This window comes from Rhamphochromis longiceps, linkage group LG10 (assembly GCF_057381845.1).
Source record: "Rhamphochromis longiceps isolate RC_006_pf linkage group LG10, R_longiceps_female_GT1.1, whole genome shotgun sequence".
Lineage (NCBI taxonomy): Eukaryota > Metazoa > Chordata > Actinopteri > Cichliformes > Cichlidae > Rhamphochromis > Rhamphochromis longiceps.
In genome coordinates, this window is record NC_140566.1 from 1815107 (window position 1) to 1830887 (window position 15781).

Below are 15781 nucleotides of genomic sequence, written 5' to 3' on the forward strand. Positions count from 1 at the left end.
AAGGGGGCCGGGGACTGGTGAGTGTCAGCACCACAGTCCAGGATGAGACAACGAACATTCAAGAATACATTGGGAAGATGGCCCCAACTGACCGAGTGCTCAGTGAATACCTCAGGCAGCAGAAACCCAAGAAAGAGGAGGGAGACGAGGAACCATCATGGAAGGACAGGCCCCTGCACGGTATGTACCACCGGCAGATAGAGGGGGTGGCTGATATCCAGAAATCCTACCAGTGGCTGGACAAAGCTGGACTGAAAGACAGCACAGAGGCACTAATCATGGCAGCACAAGAACAAGCTCTGAGCACAAGATCCATAGAGGCTGGGGTCTATCACACCAGGCAAGACCCCAGGTGCAGGCTGTGTAAAGATGCCCCAGAGACAATCCAGCACATAACAGCAGGGTGCAAGATGCTAGCAGGCAAGGCATACATGGAACGCCATAACCAAGTGGCCGGCATAGTGTACAGGAACATCTGTGCCGAGTATAACCTGGAAGTCCCGAGGTCAAAATGGGAGATGCCCCCAAGGGTGGTGGAGAATGACCGAGCTAAGATCCTGTGGGACTTCCAGATACAGACGGACAAAATGGTGGTGGCTAACCAACCGGACATAGTGGTGGTAGACAAACAGAAGAAGACGGCCGCAGTGATCGATGTAGCGGTTCCGAATGACAGCAATATCAGGAAGAAGGAACACGAGAAGCTGGAGAAATACCAAGGGCTCAGAGAAGAGCTCGAGAGGATGTGGAGGGTGAAGGTAACGGTGGTCCCCGTGGTAATCGGAGCACTAGGTGCGGTGACTCCCAAGCTAGGCGAGTGGCTCCAGCAGATCCCGGGAACAACATCGGAGATCTCTGTCCAGAAGAGCGCAGTCCTGGGAACAGCTAAGATACTGCGCAGGACCCTCAAGCTCCCAGGCCTCTGGTAGAGGACCCGAGCTTGAAGGATAAACCGCCCGCAGGGGCGTGCTGGGTGTTTTTATATATATATATATATATATATAAGTGTGTGTACTAATCAAACTGACACCATAGTGACACGTGTTAGCATCCATATAGCACACTGCAGAGGGATCAGGCTGTTCATCAACATAAACAAACCACAGAGCCCATGCAAAACACCAACACATTAGGAGATATCATCTTTGCAATGAGCAGAGTTTGCTCACTGAACATCACGTCAAATCAAAAGGACATCAAATTGTTCTTGCAATTAACTTTTTTCTTTTCTTTTCCGTATCTCACAGGAACGGAATGCCGAGAATGCCATTGAGGCTCTGAAGGAGTACGAACCTGAGATGGGAAAGGTGTATCGCATGAACCGCAAGGCGGTCCAGAGGATCAAAGCCAGAGACATCGTCCCAGGAGATATAGTGGAGGTGGCAGGTTAGCTGCGGCTGCACCGGGCCGAACTCTTACTGTCACTCACTCGGGCTAATTTATGCTTGGCTTGTCTCACCTAGCTGCTTTTATGCTCTCCTTAACACATTCGCACACACAGACGCACACTCGCACAACCTTTGTGAGCGTGGAAACACTCAATGCAGATTACATAAGAGTCTTTTCTCTGGATGTGGAGGTGCCAGGGCTGCTGTCCAGTGTCTGTTTGTGTGTGCATGTGTTTGGTTCTTTGCAAGTGGCTGTGGTCACTCCTTATATTTAAGGCCCAGTTGAATTTTCCACAACTTTCCGCTTCCCCTTTGCTTTCCATGCTCTCAGTCTCACCACCTGGAGGCTGCCTGATGTTTGTCAGCTCCTCGCTTACACACAATATTCCCCTGCTGTAAACTCGCCCATGTGTGGGCAGCCTCTGATTAAAAATAGCCGCATTGTCGCTCTGGCTCCCAAACATCTGTGAATGCCAGAGCTGAACTGCAAACGCAGGATGGAGGAGACCGCTTTGCCACCGACGTGGCCGTTTTGGGTCGGAGGGGGGTGGTGGTGGTAATCCTGAGCTTTGCGTGACTGGCGATTTATCTCAGGCGGCTCGGAGCAATGTGTGGGAAAGGAGGGAGCTGGCAGCCTTCATTCAGAAGCGCAGAGAGATTATACGTGCTGTGCTGGTGGCAGCGAAGCCTCGGATTTCAACGCGAGGTTGTAAAACTGAGGCGAAATCAATCATCCGTTTGCTTAACTGTCACCCACAGCCACACTACAGTTCACATTCTCTTTAAATAAATGTTCTCTTTCTTTTCCATGTCTTATTTACCGGTTGCACTTATTTAGCGTGCTGTTTTTGTAACTCATAGCAGTTGCTTGGAATTTGGGCTTGTTGCAGCCAGCGTCCTCGCAGCCAGACGCAGGCAAGCCCACACAGGTAGCAAGGACCGCAATGACTCCGCTTAGCTCCCGCCTACCGCCACTACCATCACCGTCACTGTCAACACCAACAGTGTCGCCATGACAACCCCCCCGCTCAGTTCCACTCATCTCCATGGTGCTCAAGTTCACAAGAGCTTGAGGTTTTAACGACACCTGTTGATGACAGCGTGAAGCAGGGAGAGATGTGACTCCCATCTGCTGTTTGAATAAAGCCTCTGATATTATTGCTGAGTGTCAGCAGCTCCCATAAAGGAGGGGGGGGGGCATGCTGCGACTCAGAGGAGCTTGCTTTGTTGTTGTTGTTTGTTTTAATCTTCCGTGTTATCTGTACTATTTTTAGGCTGACTGTTTAGTAACTGCAAACAAACACGGTGGACAAAAACGTTTTTCTTTAATTGTCGGTGGGTCAAATAAAATCAAATGTGCTCTGACGAACTCTGATGTTCTGGTGAGTGAAGGCGCCTACAGTGAGGGCGGCGCCTGTGAGTGTTTCATTACAGATGTGCCCCAAAGCACGTCAGCTGATTGGATAAGCAGACGGACGCGTACATAAAGTGTCTGATCTAAACACATAGAAGTTTATAGGGAAAATTCAAATATATGTTTAAGAACCATATAAGGTTTAAAATGTTCACGGGTTACAGTAACTTGTCTCAAGTATCAAATACATTTCCAGAGCACTGGTTAACTGGGTGTAACTAGTGGTTTGTTAAACATACACATTCATACATTCAGTGCTTTGTTTTTTTTTGACATAATGTTGTTGCTAGGCAGCTGAGGTAGGCAGGGCAGCACGCTCTCTTTAGAAAGGATGCTTGTTGGGGATCGCTCCAAAGGAAGCATGTCGGGATATTTCATCCCGTTCTCCAGTGAGTTTTCTCAGGCTTTCCTGGACTTTGTATCAGCCAGCGGTTATTCCATGCTAGCTTAATGCGAGGGGCTGAAGTAAACTGTATGAAGGTATTGGAAAAAGACGCTGTAGACCACAAGTGCCTTTGAGGAGAGAAAAGAGCATAAATGTATTTACTCAGGTTTCCACTGCCGGTGCCCGCCTGCCCTCTTGCTCCCTGCTGCCAGTGCCAGCCACGGTTACAGCACATTTGTGATTTGCGCCTCCACTGGAACTTTCCTCTTTCTTTGACTTAACTGCCGCGGTCAGGTTGTCAGGAACTCCAGGATTTACAGACAACCCGAAGAAAAGGAAACCTGCAACCAGCCATTCCCAGTAACAAGTCACGGTTATCCTGCATGTCACCAGGATGTTATGCAAGAACACCGCCTCAGAGCTGCATGTGTTGGATTCAGATTTATTAAGACGGCTAACGATAAAAGCCAGACAAATATCAGATTTTTATAATGTATAAAAGCCGTATTAGGATTTACATTTCTAGCACATGGAAAGTGTCTGTGGGAGGCTGTGGCAGTGAGGGGAGCAGGAGTCTGTGGGTGGGCGTTTGAAAAGTCTCTCTTTTCCTGCCCTCGGCCACCTGTAGCCCCCAGCCATCTCCCACACAAACACAACAACACACACGCTCTCCCACTCGCGTTCTCTCTGAGCCGTGTCGGAGGTGGAGAAAGGTACCTCCGTCCCATCGAGATGAAGGCCATCACCTCAGGTGTCAGAGCGCTGAACAAATGTCATGAAGAGATGATGGAAAAAAGCTCCAGAATTGCGAGACCACTCTCACGTGTAAGCGTGCTCGTACAACAGCAGTGCCGCTGCCTGGCGAGGAAAAGCAGGAGTTTTGGTGCCGTTACGTTGAGAAGTCGTGATAGCTGAGCACTCTGAGCTGGCATTAATGAGTCACTTATTACACAAAGTAATGAGCAGCTCCTTCTCTTCTTCTCTCCTGCTGGAAGGAAACAACTGAAGAATATTACATCTGTCTAGAGTATTTGGAGCAGCTTCCCACTCCTGTGCACTGACATCATTGTCACTGACTGCATCAGACGATCCATTAATCACAAGTCTGCCCTGTTATTATGAAAATATTTCCGTTAAATGTTCATTGTCAGGCCCTGACACAGAGGAAGTAATAACCATTTTGTTTTGGCTATGAATTATGAGTTTAATATGCAGGCTTAATAAGCAGACTCGAGACCGTTGGCGATGGAATTAATTTGAGCCTTTAACGCAGGGTTCAGGTGTGGTTTGTGTTAGAGGAACAGAGAGGACACAGAAGGAAATAATCAATCATTTTACGCGACTCCATCAAGGTTGTATCGAGCTGTTGTTTACCTGCAGCCCGAGCCTGGACTGAACCCACCAATGCTTCAGGATTTATTGTTTCAGCACGGACGTTAAATAGGGACGTAACTGAGTGCCCATCTGCAAAACACCGAAATGAGCAGAACTTGTTACCTGTTGTCTCTTTAACTGGTAGATGAATGGCTTCTCATGTGGTGCTTCTGCACTCTGAGCACTCAGTGCTTTATGCAACGTGCTCATTCAGCACTTTTTTTCTACATGTGCTTCCTGTCTAACATTCGAACACTTCCCAGCTCCTCGGGAGCATCTTGGCCATCTTTCCACTAAGATGCTAATATTTGTCCTGCAGACCGGATCCAACCACCAACCTTCTGATTAGCAGATGACGCGCTCTACCTCCTGAGCTGCAGCTGCCCCTACACCCTTTACTGACGTGTGTGTATTTGTACAGTACTAATACTGCATCGATTATAGTCGTCTGAGGATTAAGGCTCTTTTGTGATGGGAGCAGAATGTGAATCATTTTCAGGAGAACACGAGCAGATCAAGGTTTTCAAATAGTTAGAGAAATGATCATTGAGCTGTCTACAGGTGCTCTTTCACACGCTGTCATACAGGCGCGTTTTTAACCCCTAACTGCTTTCTATAAACCGGTCACACACATTAACAGTGGATCGGTCGTCGCCTGATTAGCAGGTGACCCACTCTGAGCTGCAGCCACCCCTAACTCCAGTTACCTGTAACTCCTGATGGAGTGATGTAAAGGTGCTAACACAGGAAGTCTAAATGTAGCCCAACAGAGCTGCTTGCTTTTGTACATTTGATTTTAAATCTCTTAATATTTTTCTTTTAGTTGGTGACAAGGTGCCTGCTGACATCAGAGTGACCTCGATAAAGTCCACCACCCTGCGCGTGGACCAATCCATTCTCACAGGTATTTATTACATCTCACCAGAAGCTCCTCTCCATGGCTTCCCAGTAACTGGTTGCAACCAAGATTTCCGTTGATGTTTTTCTCCTCACTGTGTTTGCTTTGAAGCACGGTCTGATAATCACCTGCTACACCTCCAACCGTCTCGATTTGTTTTCTGTAGGAGAGTCTGTGTCTGTCATCAAACACACCGACCCTGTTCCTGACCCTCGAGCCGTCAACCAGGACAAAAAGAACATGTTGTTTTCTGTAAGAACCCCCGACTCGTGCTTATCTTCAGCTTTCAAATCAAAAACTCATGTTGTCACAGACAAAGCTACATTAGTCCTTACATTTGGTCACGTAGTCAAAAGCAGTAATGGCAGCTATCACATTCTTTCACTTGTCTCGTGGCCAAACTCGTAGTAATCGGCCATGTTGCTGTTTGTGAGCTGGTGACGGAGTTTGTCTGTTTTCTCCCAGATGACGGCGGATTTGTGCTGACTTCCCTGTGCGTATGTCTCTGTCCTTCTCTCAGGGCACAAACATTGCTGCCGGTCGTGCCATAGGTGTCGTCGTTGCTACGGGTGTCTCGACAGAGATCGGGAAGATCCGTAATCAGATGGCGTCGACGGAGCAAGAGAAGACACCGCTGCAGCAGAAGCTGGACGAGTTTGGCCAGCAGCTCTCAAAGGTCATCTCCCTGATCTGCGTGGCTGTGTGGGTCATCAACATCGGCCACTTCGGAGACCCGGTCCACGGGGGCTCCTGGGTTCGAGGGGCCATCTATTACTTTAAAATTGCCGTGGCCCTGGCAGTGGCCGCCATCCCCGAGGGCCTGCCGGCCGTCATCACCACCTGCCTGGCCCTCGGCACGCGTCGCATGGCCAAGAAGAACGCCATCGTCCGGAGCCTGCCGTCTGTGGAGACCCTGGGCTGTACCTCCGTTATCTGCTCTGACAAGACGGGCACCCTCACCACCAACCAGATGTCTGTGTGCAGAGTAAGTGACAAACAGTCCTCCTGTGCTTCAGGCTTCCCAGGTTTACGCCGAGCATGCTGTCGAATACTGCGGAAGGAAATGAAAATCTTCTGTGACGATATTGCTTCTGACTGAGATTTCTTCAACTCAGCCAAAGTAGAGTAATTAATTCCACCTTCTATCATAGTGCCCGGCACTTCTGGGTCTTCCCTCTCAAAAAAAAATGTTTTCCAGGTGAATACTTTGGGATTGTTGCTGCCAGTCTGTGCAATCCTGATCTTTTTGTCTCTCTTTCCCCCCTCTGAGGTTTTCTTTTCATGCACGTGGAGCTTAAAGAATGCTGAGAAATCCCTGTGGTGCCGTAATGTTTGCCTCCGTTTGGCAGATTCGAGATAGCAGCTGGCAGGAGCAGCACAGGCTGGCATGACCTAGCAGCACCAGCGCGGGCTGTTAGCGGTTAGCAGTGACGGGTTCCAGAACGTCACCTGAACAAACACAAGGCCCTGAACCTTTCTCTAGCTTTCAGTATACGTGATAAACACTGAAAGATTTTATCCACTGTTCACAATTCACAAGTGCTCGTATGGTGCACAGCCTCACCCTTCCCTTTGTCTGTTAGCGTGTGCGTGTGTGTGTCGCTTGCTAACCGACTTTGCTGTAAGCGCAGAGTAAATACCAGCACTGCTGTTTGACTTGGCTCCTGGTTCGAGCTCTGCACACATGCACACCCTAATCTCAGTTAACACCTCTTGTCCTCACGATCTCCCATCTCACCACAATGATGACCTCGTTAGTCGAGCAGGGCAGCATCAAAACCCTGTTTAGACGAGATATTGTTGGCCGCTTATTGGTTTCCCAAAGAGGAATTGATTGTATTGATCAAAAATTATGCTCTAATTAACCAGTTCCTTTTATATATCTTGGGAAAAAAGCTTAATGGTGTCCTAAGAATAATGCAACAGGCAAATAAGAGCAAAAATTAAGGGAACCCACAGATACTGGTGGATAGTCAGGTTGGACCCACGGAGGTCCACGTCGGGACAAGAAGAGCTTGGCTCTTTATGTTAGATGGAGATGCTATCGATCAACAAGATGAAATGCTGCTCTATAAATATCCCAACAGGATGACTTCCTATAGGCAGGAAATGAAAAAGCAACAGTAGCTGCTGTATAATCGGCGTCTCTGTGAATTCCTTTCGACCTCAAAATGGCTTCAGAGCCGACTCTCTGTTCTTGTCGTACGAACGCTCGCCCCTCCTTTCTCCACGAGTCGACGTGGAGCGTCTGAGTGATTAATGCGTAGCTGCAGGGAGTTCCCTCTGGCAGCAGGGACATGGAGGAGTGATCTCACCACAACCCTGAAATGCTCTCAGGCAGGCAGACGTTGGTAAATATTGACCTTCTGCTTCCACCTATACTCCCCGGCTTGCTGCTCTCAGCTCTCTGCCGTGAGATAAGGAGCATACACGTTTGCGTTGTTGCAAAGATGAATCAAGCTTCCGCTTTGCAGGTTTTTTTTTTTTTTTTTTCTTGCACCACTTGTTTCCTGGTGATAGGTCCGCTTCATATTTAGCTTCACTTTCCCCCTTCGTGGTGCTTGTATGCTGAACCAAGACTGCCTCCGTCTGTTTTTTAATGCTTTCTGTGCGTCACCATTTATACTCTGTTTGCTCAGGCGTATCCATCTGTGCTTATTCCTGTACTGGTCTGCAGCCAGTGGCCCTGATAATGCCATGTGTCTCCCTGGCCTCGGGGGTATCCCCATATCAGCAGGATTTCCAGGGATTCCCCTCTGCATCCTGACGTTATACCTCTGTTTTCCCTCCTCTCTCACACTCTGACCGGCACGCACTAAAAAGCCTTTCACAAATGCACATCAACAGCTGCTCACCATTCATCCCCATGCAAGCTCAGAGGAAATGAGTATGGAAAAAAACGTTTGATAGTGGTGGATCTCACTGTGCCGTGTTTCCTTGGAGACCACAGCGGATCAGATCGTGAGTGAAAACTGACCACGGATGAAAGAGCAACCTCATCTTATTCCTTCGCCTCTGCTTTGTGAAAGTTATTGTGTCGCTCTGTGCTCATTGTTGATTTATTACAGAAGAAAGGAACAAAGTCTGACGGCTGACCTTTGTGAAATAAAGAAGTGAACAGAAGGTCGGCGCTGTTTAAAGGGCATTACCTCCCAAAATGAAATGGAAAATCTTGGAATAACAAGTCCCACTTTTTAAACAACAGTGTTGTATAAACCCGGCTAAAGGTTTTAGCCACTGTAACAGGACAGCTCTGTTATTTGTAATACAACTGTTGGCTCAGGTTACAGAGTGGCCAGATGAATAGGTCCTTCACAGTCACTGCAAAAATGCAGCAGGGCAAAGCAAAAAGGTTCCCTTTACAAACTGTAGTTGGAAGTTTGCAGCCTGCTGTCTGCAGCTTTTAAACCCAGCAACCCTCGTCCTGGTTCCCTCTGATGAGCTTTGTTGCATTTGTGATTGAAACTGTCATAAAAAGGGTTAGGCATTCATTTTTAATGGTTAGGGTGAGGGGCTAGGGAAACCAATATGTCAATGAAGGTCCTCACTAAGATAGCTGAACGGGCGTGTGTGTGTGTTGCTAAAACAACACCGCTTTCTTAAACATCACTGCTAAATGAAGAAAATTTCAAGAGTGTCGACTGGATACAAGGAAAATAAATTAAAAAATATATAAAAATGACAGTTTTGCTCACTGGTTCGAGCTGATCTGACTGAGAAACCGACGCTGCATGCTCCATCACATGATAAAGGTAACGGCCACCCTGCACACAGTCACAGTCACTGAGTGGAGACAAAAAGGAAGCTTTTAATGCTGATATCTGAATCCAAAGTGACAAAGTCCAAAAGTAAACATGAGTCCAGGACAAGTCTTTCCCAGACTGGCTTTTAAAGAGGAGCTGCCCCCTGCTGGCCAGGAGTTTAAAAGAAGGTTAAAGGCAGCTTTGACCAGGGTTACTTTCAGAGCCAAAGAGCTGCATGTAAAGTCTGTGGGCCACTGAGTAAATGTACCACTCTGCTGTCATGGAGAGTTTTTATGTGAATAATAGCTTAAAAACTGCATTTTCTGCAAACAACGGCGGTCTCCTCTCAGGTGAAGTCTGCTGCTGATCAAGAGCTCCTTTGACACTAATCGGTGGGTTTAAGTCAGCGACTCGTACACGCTCGCAGTTACAGGAGAATCGAGAGGCAAGAAAAGGACTTTGTTCAGTCTCAAACTAAGTCGAGCTGGGCATGTTGTCCATGCATGTCTTATCTTTAGAAGTTTTCACAGAATATTGTTAAACGACTTGAGGTCAATGAAAGTCTGTTTGCCTAATGTCTGTCCCATTGAAATGAGCAGCGTGGACACAGTCACTGGAATATGGGCGATGGCGTATCCTGGCCCCTGTTCTCCCTTCTGTTTTTACTGATGCATTAGCAGTACATCGTGAACTGCGCCTCCTGGGGGAAGTCTTGTCAACAAAGCAGTCAAGTCCTTGAAGTGCTCTGGGAATGCAGCTCTGTCTCCTGCTTTCACTTGACTTCTTTTCCATCAGTTCACTACAGCGTGTTTCGTAACCGGGACCGATGAAGCCAACTGCAACTCCCGTGTTGCTTGCATGTGTAGAGAAACAAAGAAATTGGAGAAAGGAGTGCCCGTACGGTGCAGACGCCGGTATGCAGTAGGGGCTGATGTTTCTGGATCACAGCAACACTTGATAAACAGAACTCCTCGTTTGTGTTTTAGCCTTAAAGACTTCCTGTTTACAGCAAGTATTTACTTTTTACTGCTTTAATATGTTCAGTACGTTTCTGCTTTGCCTTGATGGTGGCTAATTTTAGCCTAATGTACTTTGTAAATGCCATTACTAAGTTACTTCACCAGCACACTTCTCTGTTCTGGCTGCTTTCACACTATAGTCTAATATTTACAGTTATATCCCAGTCGTTAGCAGCCAGCTGCTAATCAAGTGCACTGGATTAGTTGATCAGCAGCTGTGCATCTATAAAAGAAGAAGCTCTGGCAGTTTGCCGGCATGAACCATTTAGGTGTGTGTTAACACAATGCAAACTTCCCAGGAGTTGACGTCCCAGCAAATTCCCAGACCCCACAGTTCTCACTGAAAAAAGCCCAAGAGCTACAGACTCTGCAGGCCTCAGCATGTTAAAGGTTACAACAGTGCAGTCAGAAAAGAGCCTGAACAAGTACGGCTTGGTTGGAAGGGTTTGGAAGCCGGCTCGCTGTAGAAGGAACACGACCGTGCGTCTGATCAAACCGCGAGGCTCCTGGAACAACGTCTGCACATATGAGACCAAAGAGTCTGAACAACCAAACGCAGCATATCAGCACAAACGGCTCAGCAACTGTGCGTGAGACAAGAAACAAATCTGCAACAGAAAAGGAAACGAATCAAAGCGCTGCAATGGTCCACGTCAGGTATGTAATCGGTTCCCAGGTTGCCTCCAATGCATTCATCTCAAACTTCAGTATGAGTCAGGGATCACCTGAGCCACAGCCGACCAATTACAGTTCAGCTACATTTCTTGATTGTGATGCAACTGAAAGGGGCAAAAAGCAGGAGTGTGACTGCTTTGTGCTTTCAGTGTTTTTTTTGTTATTCACATTAAGTCACGTGTTCGTTATTATAGTAAGCTGTTTGACTTAGTTCACTCAGTTCTTACAGTAATCGCCAGCCGGTTTCTCTTGGTCCACAGGACCTCGTCAGTGGGTGGATCCAATTAGCTACTGAAAATATGAAATTATTATTTTTTTTTTTTTTACTGCTCCAAAATCTCACACAATTTGAGCGGTCATTATCTTTTACAGCAGTGGACAGCTGCGAAACGAGGAGCAGCCACAGTTGTAACTGGCTAAAGGTCCCACCTCTGTTTGCTTTGGTCTTTTTCTCTCTCCAGATGTTCATCCTAGACAAGGTGGAGGACTCCAGCTGCACCCTGCACGAGTTCTCTATAACTGGTTCTACGTATGCCCCTGAGGGACAAATGTGAGTACCACCATTCTGGATTTATTACTTGTTCTGCCTCTGTGCTTTAATAACTCATTACATGGAAAATGTTTGCTGTTAAGCCTTCCAGATTTTTCATTTTTTTTACCAGCAGATTCTACACTGAATGAAAAACAAGTTAAAGCGTCTCTCTCTCCTTTCCCAGCTCCTCCTTTCTTCTTAACCAGATAAAACATAAATGCAATAAATCGATGTGCTCTGAGATTTGATGCACCGTCAGTTTGCAGGAATAGTTTGAGTAGCTTTGCTTCAGTTGGTGCAGCATAAAAACAGCGAGCAGTCCCAGTTGGTTGTGTTACAGCACATGTGGCTTTAATTATATATGCCCCATAAGTCTCAGTTGTACTTTACTCCCAGTAAGCACCTTAATGATCGACTATTGTTAATGCAAACTTGGACAAACTGAATTTTTGACCCTTTTTGACGTTGCCTGTGACACTTTTGAAATCTCAGAGATGTAAACTGTGCAGCAGTGAAGGCAGGTGGCCTCTGAGCACAAGCGTTCAGCAGACAGGGGCAGGGTGTTGCGGTTCATTGTGTATATACATGCTGTTTGTTTTGCCGTTTGCTGACTACATCGCTGTGACTCTGGATGAACCTACGGTTTCATAACAGCAGAGTGTGGGTTACTGTGTGGGAGCTTCGCTAGCAACGGTTGCAGTCTCTACTGGGAAGAGATCCATGGTTGTCATGCAGTGAGCACACACACACTCAGATACACTCCTTACTGCCGTCCGAGCACGGTTTCTCCATCAGCTGTGGAACGTGAACCCCATTCATGGGTATTCGTGAGATTGCCGTGTGTGCAGTGAAGCGAAGTGTGACGTTTTATGTGTGTGTGTTGTTCTTTCAGACTCAAAGACAACAAGCCTGTCCAGTGTGGAGACTATGATGGACTTGTGGAGTTGGCCACCGTGTGCTCGATGTGCAATGATTCTTCACTGGACTATAACGAGGTCATTAGCACACACTTTGAACACTTTTAAGCTCCAAACAGATCCATCAGTCTAACTTTCTACGTAGAATTACACGAATGATATTTTCCATAATTATTAGCCCTTAATCACACTCACTGCTTTTTTTTCTTTTTGTCCAACTGAGCTAATTTTACTCTGGTATGATCTCTTTTCTCTGGTTTGAATTGCTTTTCTCACCTATTTGTCATCACCATGGTATCATGGTAACCATGCTGAGGATAGAGGCCAGGCATGCAGCACTTCTAAACTCCATCGTATCTGCGTCTGTTCTCATAAATGGCTGTTTCTCTGCTAATTTTGTACACTTTGGATAAAGAGTCTGATTGAGCCAAACCAGGAGAGAGACAGGAGAGTTGCAGAGGAGCCGATGCTGGAGGGGAGCGAGGTGTTTAATTCCCGTCTACGGCCAGTCGCACAAGCAAATGATGTGCGATGTGCCGTTACTGCTTCATCTCGACTGCCGGCTTACTGCTGGCGAGGACAAGCCACTTTGCATGCATGACTCAAACGCAATGGTGGAGGTCGTGGCGAATGACTTGCAGATATCCTCTCAGCATGTTTGTCCAGTCAGTCTTGAGCTATTTTGACTCCATGGAAACGAACATGAAGCCAAACAAGTGTCTGCTTCTAAAATAGTTACAAATATTAAACATTTAATGCTTGTAATAAACACAAGTGTACCAAATGTTGAACACTCCAACTTTTTCAGTTTCATTCAGTGCTCTTTTATTCATATCCTAACAACAGCAGTCACCATAAGGTAAAGGCCCTACAATAATACAGAAAACCCAACAATCATATGACCCCCTATGAGCAAGTACTTGGTGACAGTGGGAAGGAAAAACTCCCTTTTAACAGGAAGGAACCTCCAGCAGAACCAGGCTCAGGGAGGGGCGGGGCCAACTCCCGTGACCAGTCAGGGGTTAGGAGAGGGAGACGGGACAAAAACCAGTCCAAGGAAGAGCTGATCAATGTGTTTTGATGAATTTCTTCTCTCTCGCAGGCCAAAGGGGTTTATGAGAAGGTGGGCGAGGCCACAGAAACAGCTCTCACCACCTTGGTCGAGAAGATGAATGTCTTCAAGACGGATCTGTCTGGACTCACCAAGGTGGAGCGTGCCGGTGCCTGCAACTCAGTAAGTTGCCACTGCTGCATGATCCTAGTGTGCATTTAAAGTACTGCTGCATACATGAAGCTAACACGGTGGTTTAATAGTCAGCTGTGTGAAGTCTTGCTGACTTGAGATGAAACAAGTAAAAAGAGGTGAGCTAACCAGACCTCAGCAGGTTTCGCTTCATTTCTGCTTAAAGCTGTTTAAGCTTGACTTCCTACTCAAACTGTAGACCTGATATCAAACTCACAAGCAGTGCGGCTCCTTCCTGCCTCTGTGCAGCTGTTGGCGTGCTCTTATGAACATGTCTGACACGATACAAACTTCATAGGCTTCTTACGGCTCAGTCCATATGCAGTAGGTGATCCAATTAGATTCTGGAGCAGACGTTTGCATGAATTTCCATATTGATGAGGGGACGTGGGTTTGCCAAAAACCTCACACTTTAAGTTAGTCAGTTTTAGGCTGACTCCAGATGTGCAGCATCCAACACTCGGAAAATGTAAAATCTGATTAGTTTTTAGGGACCGTCCTGTTTTATAGTAATAAAGAAGAACAAATATTACCCTTCAAGTAGTATTGACACCACTTTACTTTTTTCAAGGCAGTCAACCCAATTTTTTTCAATTAATTATGTATTCATGTAGAGCTGGGCGATAGAACGATAACGATATGTATCGCGATATAACTTTTACTCGATAGAGAAATTAAGCTATCGCGATAGACCTCGCCGCTCTTGTCCTCAAAAAAAAAAAAAAAAAAAAAAAGGTCAGCCAATCCAAATTAAGTAGCGCAGAGCCGAACCAATCACAGCCGCAGCGTCACGTCGCGTGACTTGTTACGTACAGCACAAGTGCCAAGCCGCACGTGTGTTTGTTTGGGAAGCAGCCAGCGCATAATGGAGGAAATGAGTGTGCCGACTAGAAAAATCAACCGAGCGTGACCGAAGAGAAAACAGATGATGGTTCCAATGCCGGAGAGATTGTCGAACGGAAGAGCCATAGAAGCTCCGTAGTGTGAAGGTATTTCGGCTATTTCAAGTCTGACAAAAACAGAGTAGCGTGCACTGTAAATTGTGCCGAAAGCAAGTCTGGAAATACAATAAACTGGTGCATGCGTCACACTGTGCGCCACGTTATTGTTTCGGTGAAATGAATTTCTACAATACTGTTAATTCTACTCTCTGCAGTGTTTAAATGCTTACATATACACACAGTTACTGTCCCTCCACACATACGACTCGGTTCTGCTTCTATGCCCCAGCTTTGTTTACTTTTTCCCACCGAGGCTTCTAGACTTCTGATTGGCCAACATTTCTGCACGGTTAGGAATCTAGCGCCACCTGCTGCTTTGGCATGTTCATAGCAGCGTTTTCCTTCATTTCTGCCTTTATGTGTGGACGGGATTATTTTTTAAAACGAAAACGGAAAATCTCAGTTTTCAAAAATACCCGTGTACGTGTGGACGTAGCCTCAGTCTCTGACTGGAAGCACTGATTCGTCATTCGGCTTTTGTCAGACTAAAGTAACTGTTAAAACTGTTTAAAAAGCTCAGCTATACAACAAGGAGAGATTGAGAATTTCCTTTTAGTTCTCAGTTTATTTGATATTGACAAAAGTTAGTCAGTTTTGTCTGTTCTTCTGTAACACAAACTAAGATTTATTTTTAGAATTAATATTTTGTTTCTAAGTGGAATTGACAATTTAGTCTGTTTCGTTTGTTCTATTTTGAAACTTAAACGCTTTAGCGGCTGCCTTTTGTGTAGTTTGCAATATTTGCCTTTATTTATCTGAAAAAGTCTCATGTTCCTTAAGTACATCTACCCTGTTGAACTTATTATGGGAAATAAATATTTAAATAAAAACAAGCTGCTGATTATTTCACATTTTACTTGTGAGCAACGGCACATTTAAATCTTACAAATATAGTTATTTGGCTTATATCGTGATAGATATCGTTATCGCCTGAAATGAAAAAAACATATCGTGATATGAAAAAATCTCATATCGCCCAGCTCTATATTCATGTATTGGAGTGCCCAGTGTGAGTCAGACAGGTGAGCAAATCAGTGGACTGGTCTTTAACCTCTAAGACCCGAACTCTTCACAGCATTTTTAATTTATCTTTGATATTTGGGCTGATTTGACCTGATGAATCTAAAAACAAACAATTACAGGAATTTTTTTTTTTTTTTTTTGCCCAATTTTTGTTTCTAAGAAAAATGAG

General features: G+C 45.9%; 1 protein-coding gene across 1 annotated transcript in view; it reads left to right on the forward strand.

Moving 5' to 3' along the window:
- The window catches only part of atp2a3 (ATPase sarcoplasmic/endoplasmic reticulum Ca2+ transporting 3), a 47031-nt gene that overhangs the window by 16865 nt on the left and 14385 nt on the right, over positions 1 to 15781 (forward strand). Inside the window, exons 5-11 of the mRNA XM_085419819.1 lie at positions 1248 to 1386; positions 5385 to 5465; positions 5626 to 5711; positions 5980 to 6444; positions 11358 to 11446; positions 12321 to 12423; positions 13448 to 13579. Of these exons, the coding sequence (XP_085275945.1) occupies positions 1248 to 1386; positions 5385 to 5465; positions 5626 to 5711; positions 5980 to 6444; positions 11358 to 11446; positions 12321 to 12423; positions 13448 to 13579 (1095 nt within the window). The remainder of the gene's footprint in view (positions 1 to 1247; positions 1387 to 5384; positions 5466 to 5625; positions 5712 to 5979; positions 6445 to 11357; positions 11447 to 12320; positions 12424 to 13447; positions 13580 to 15781) is intronic.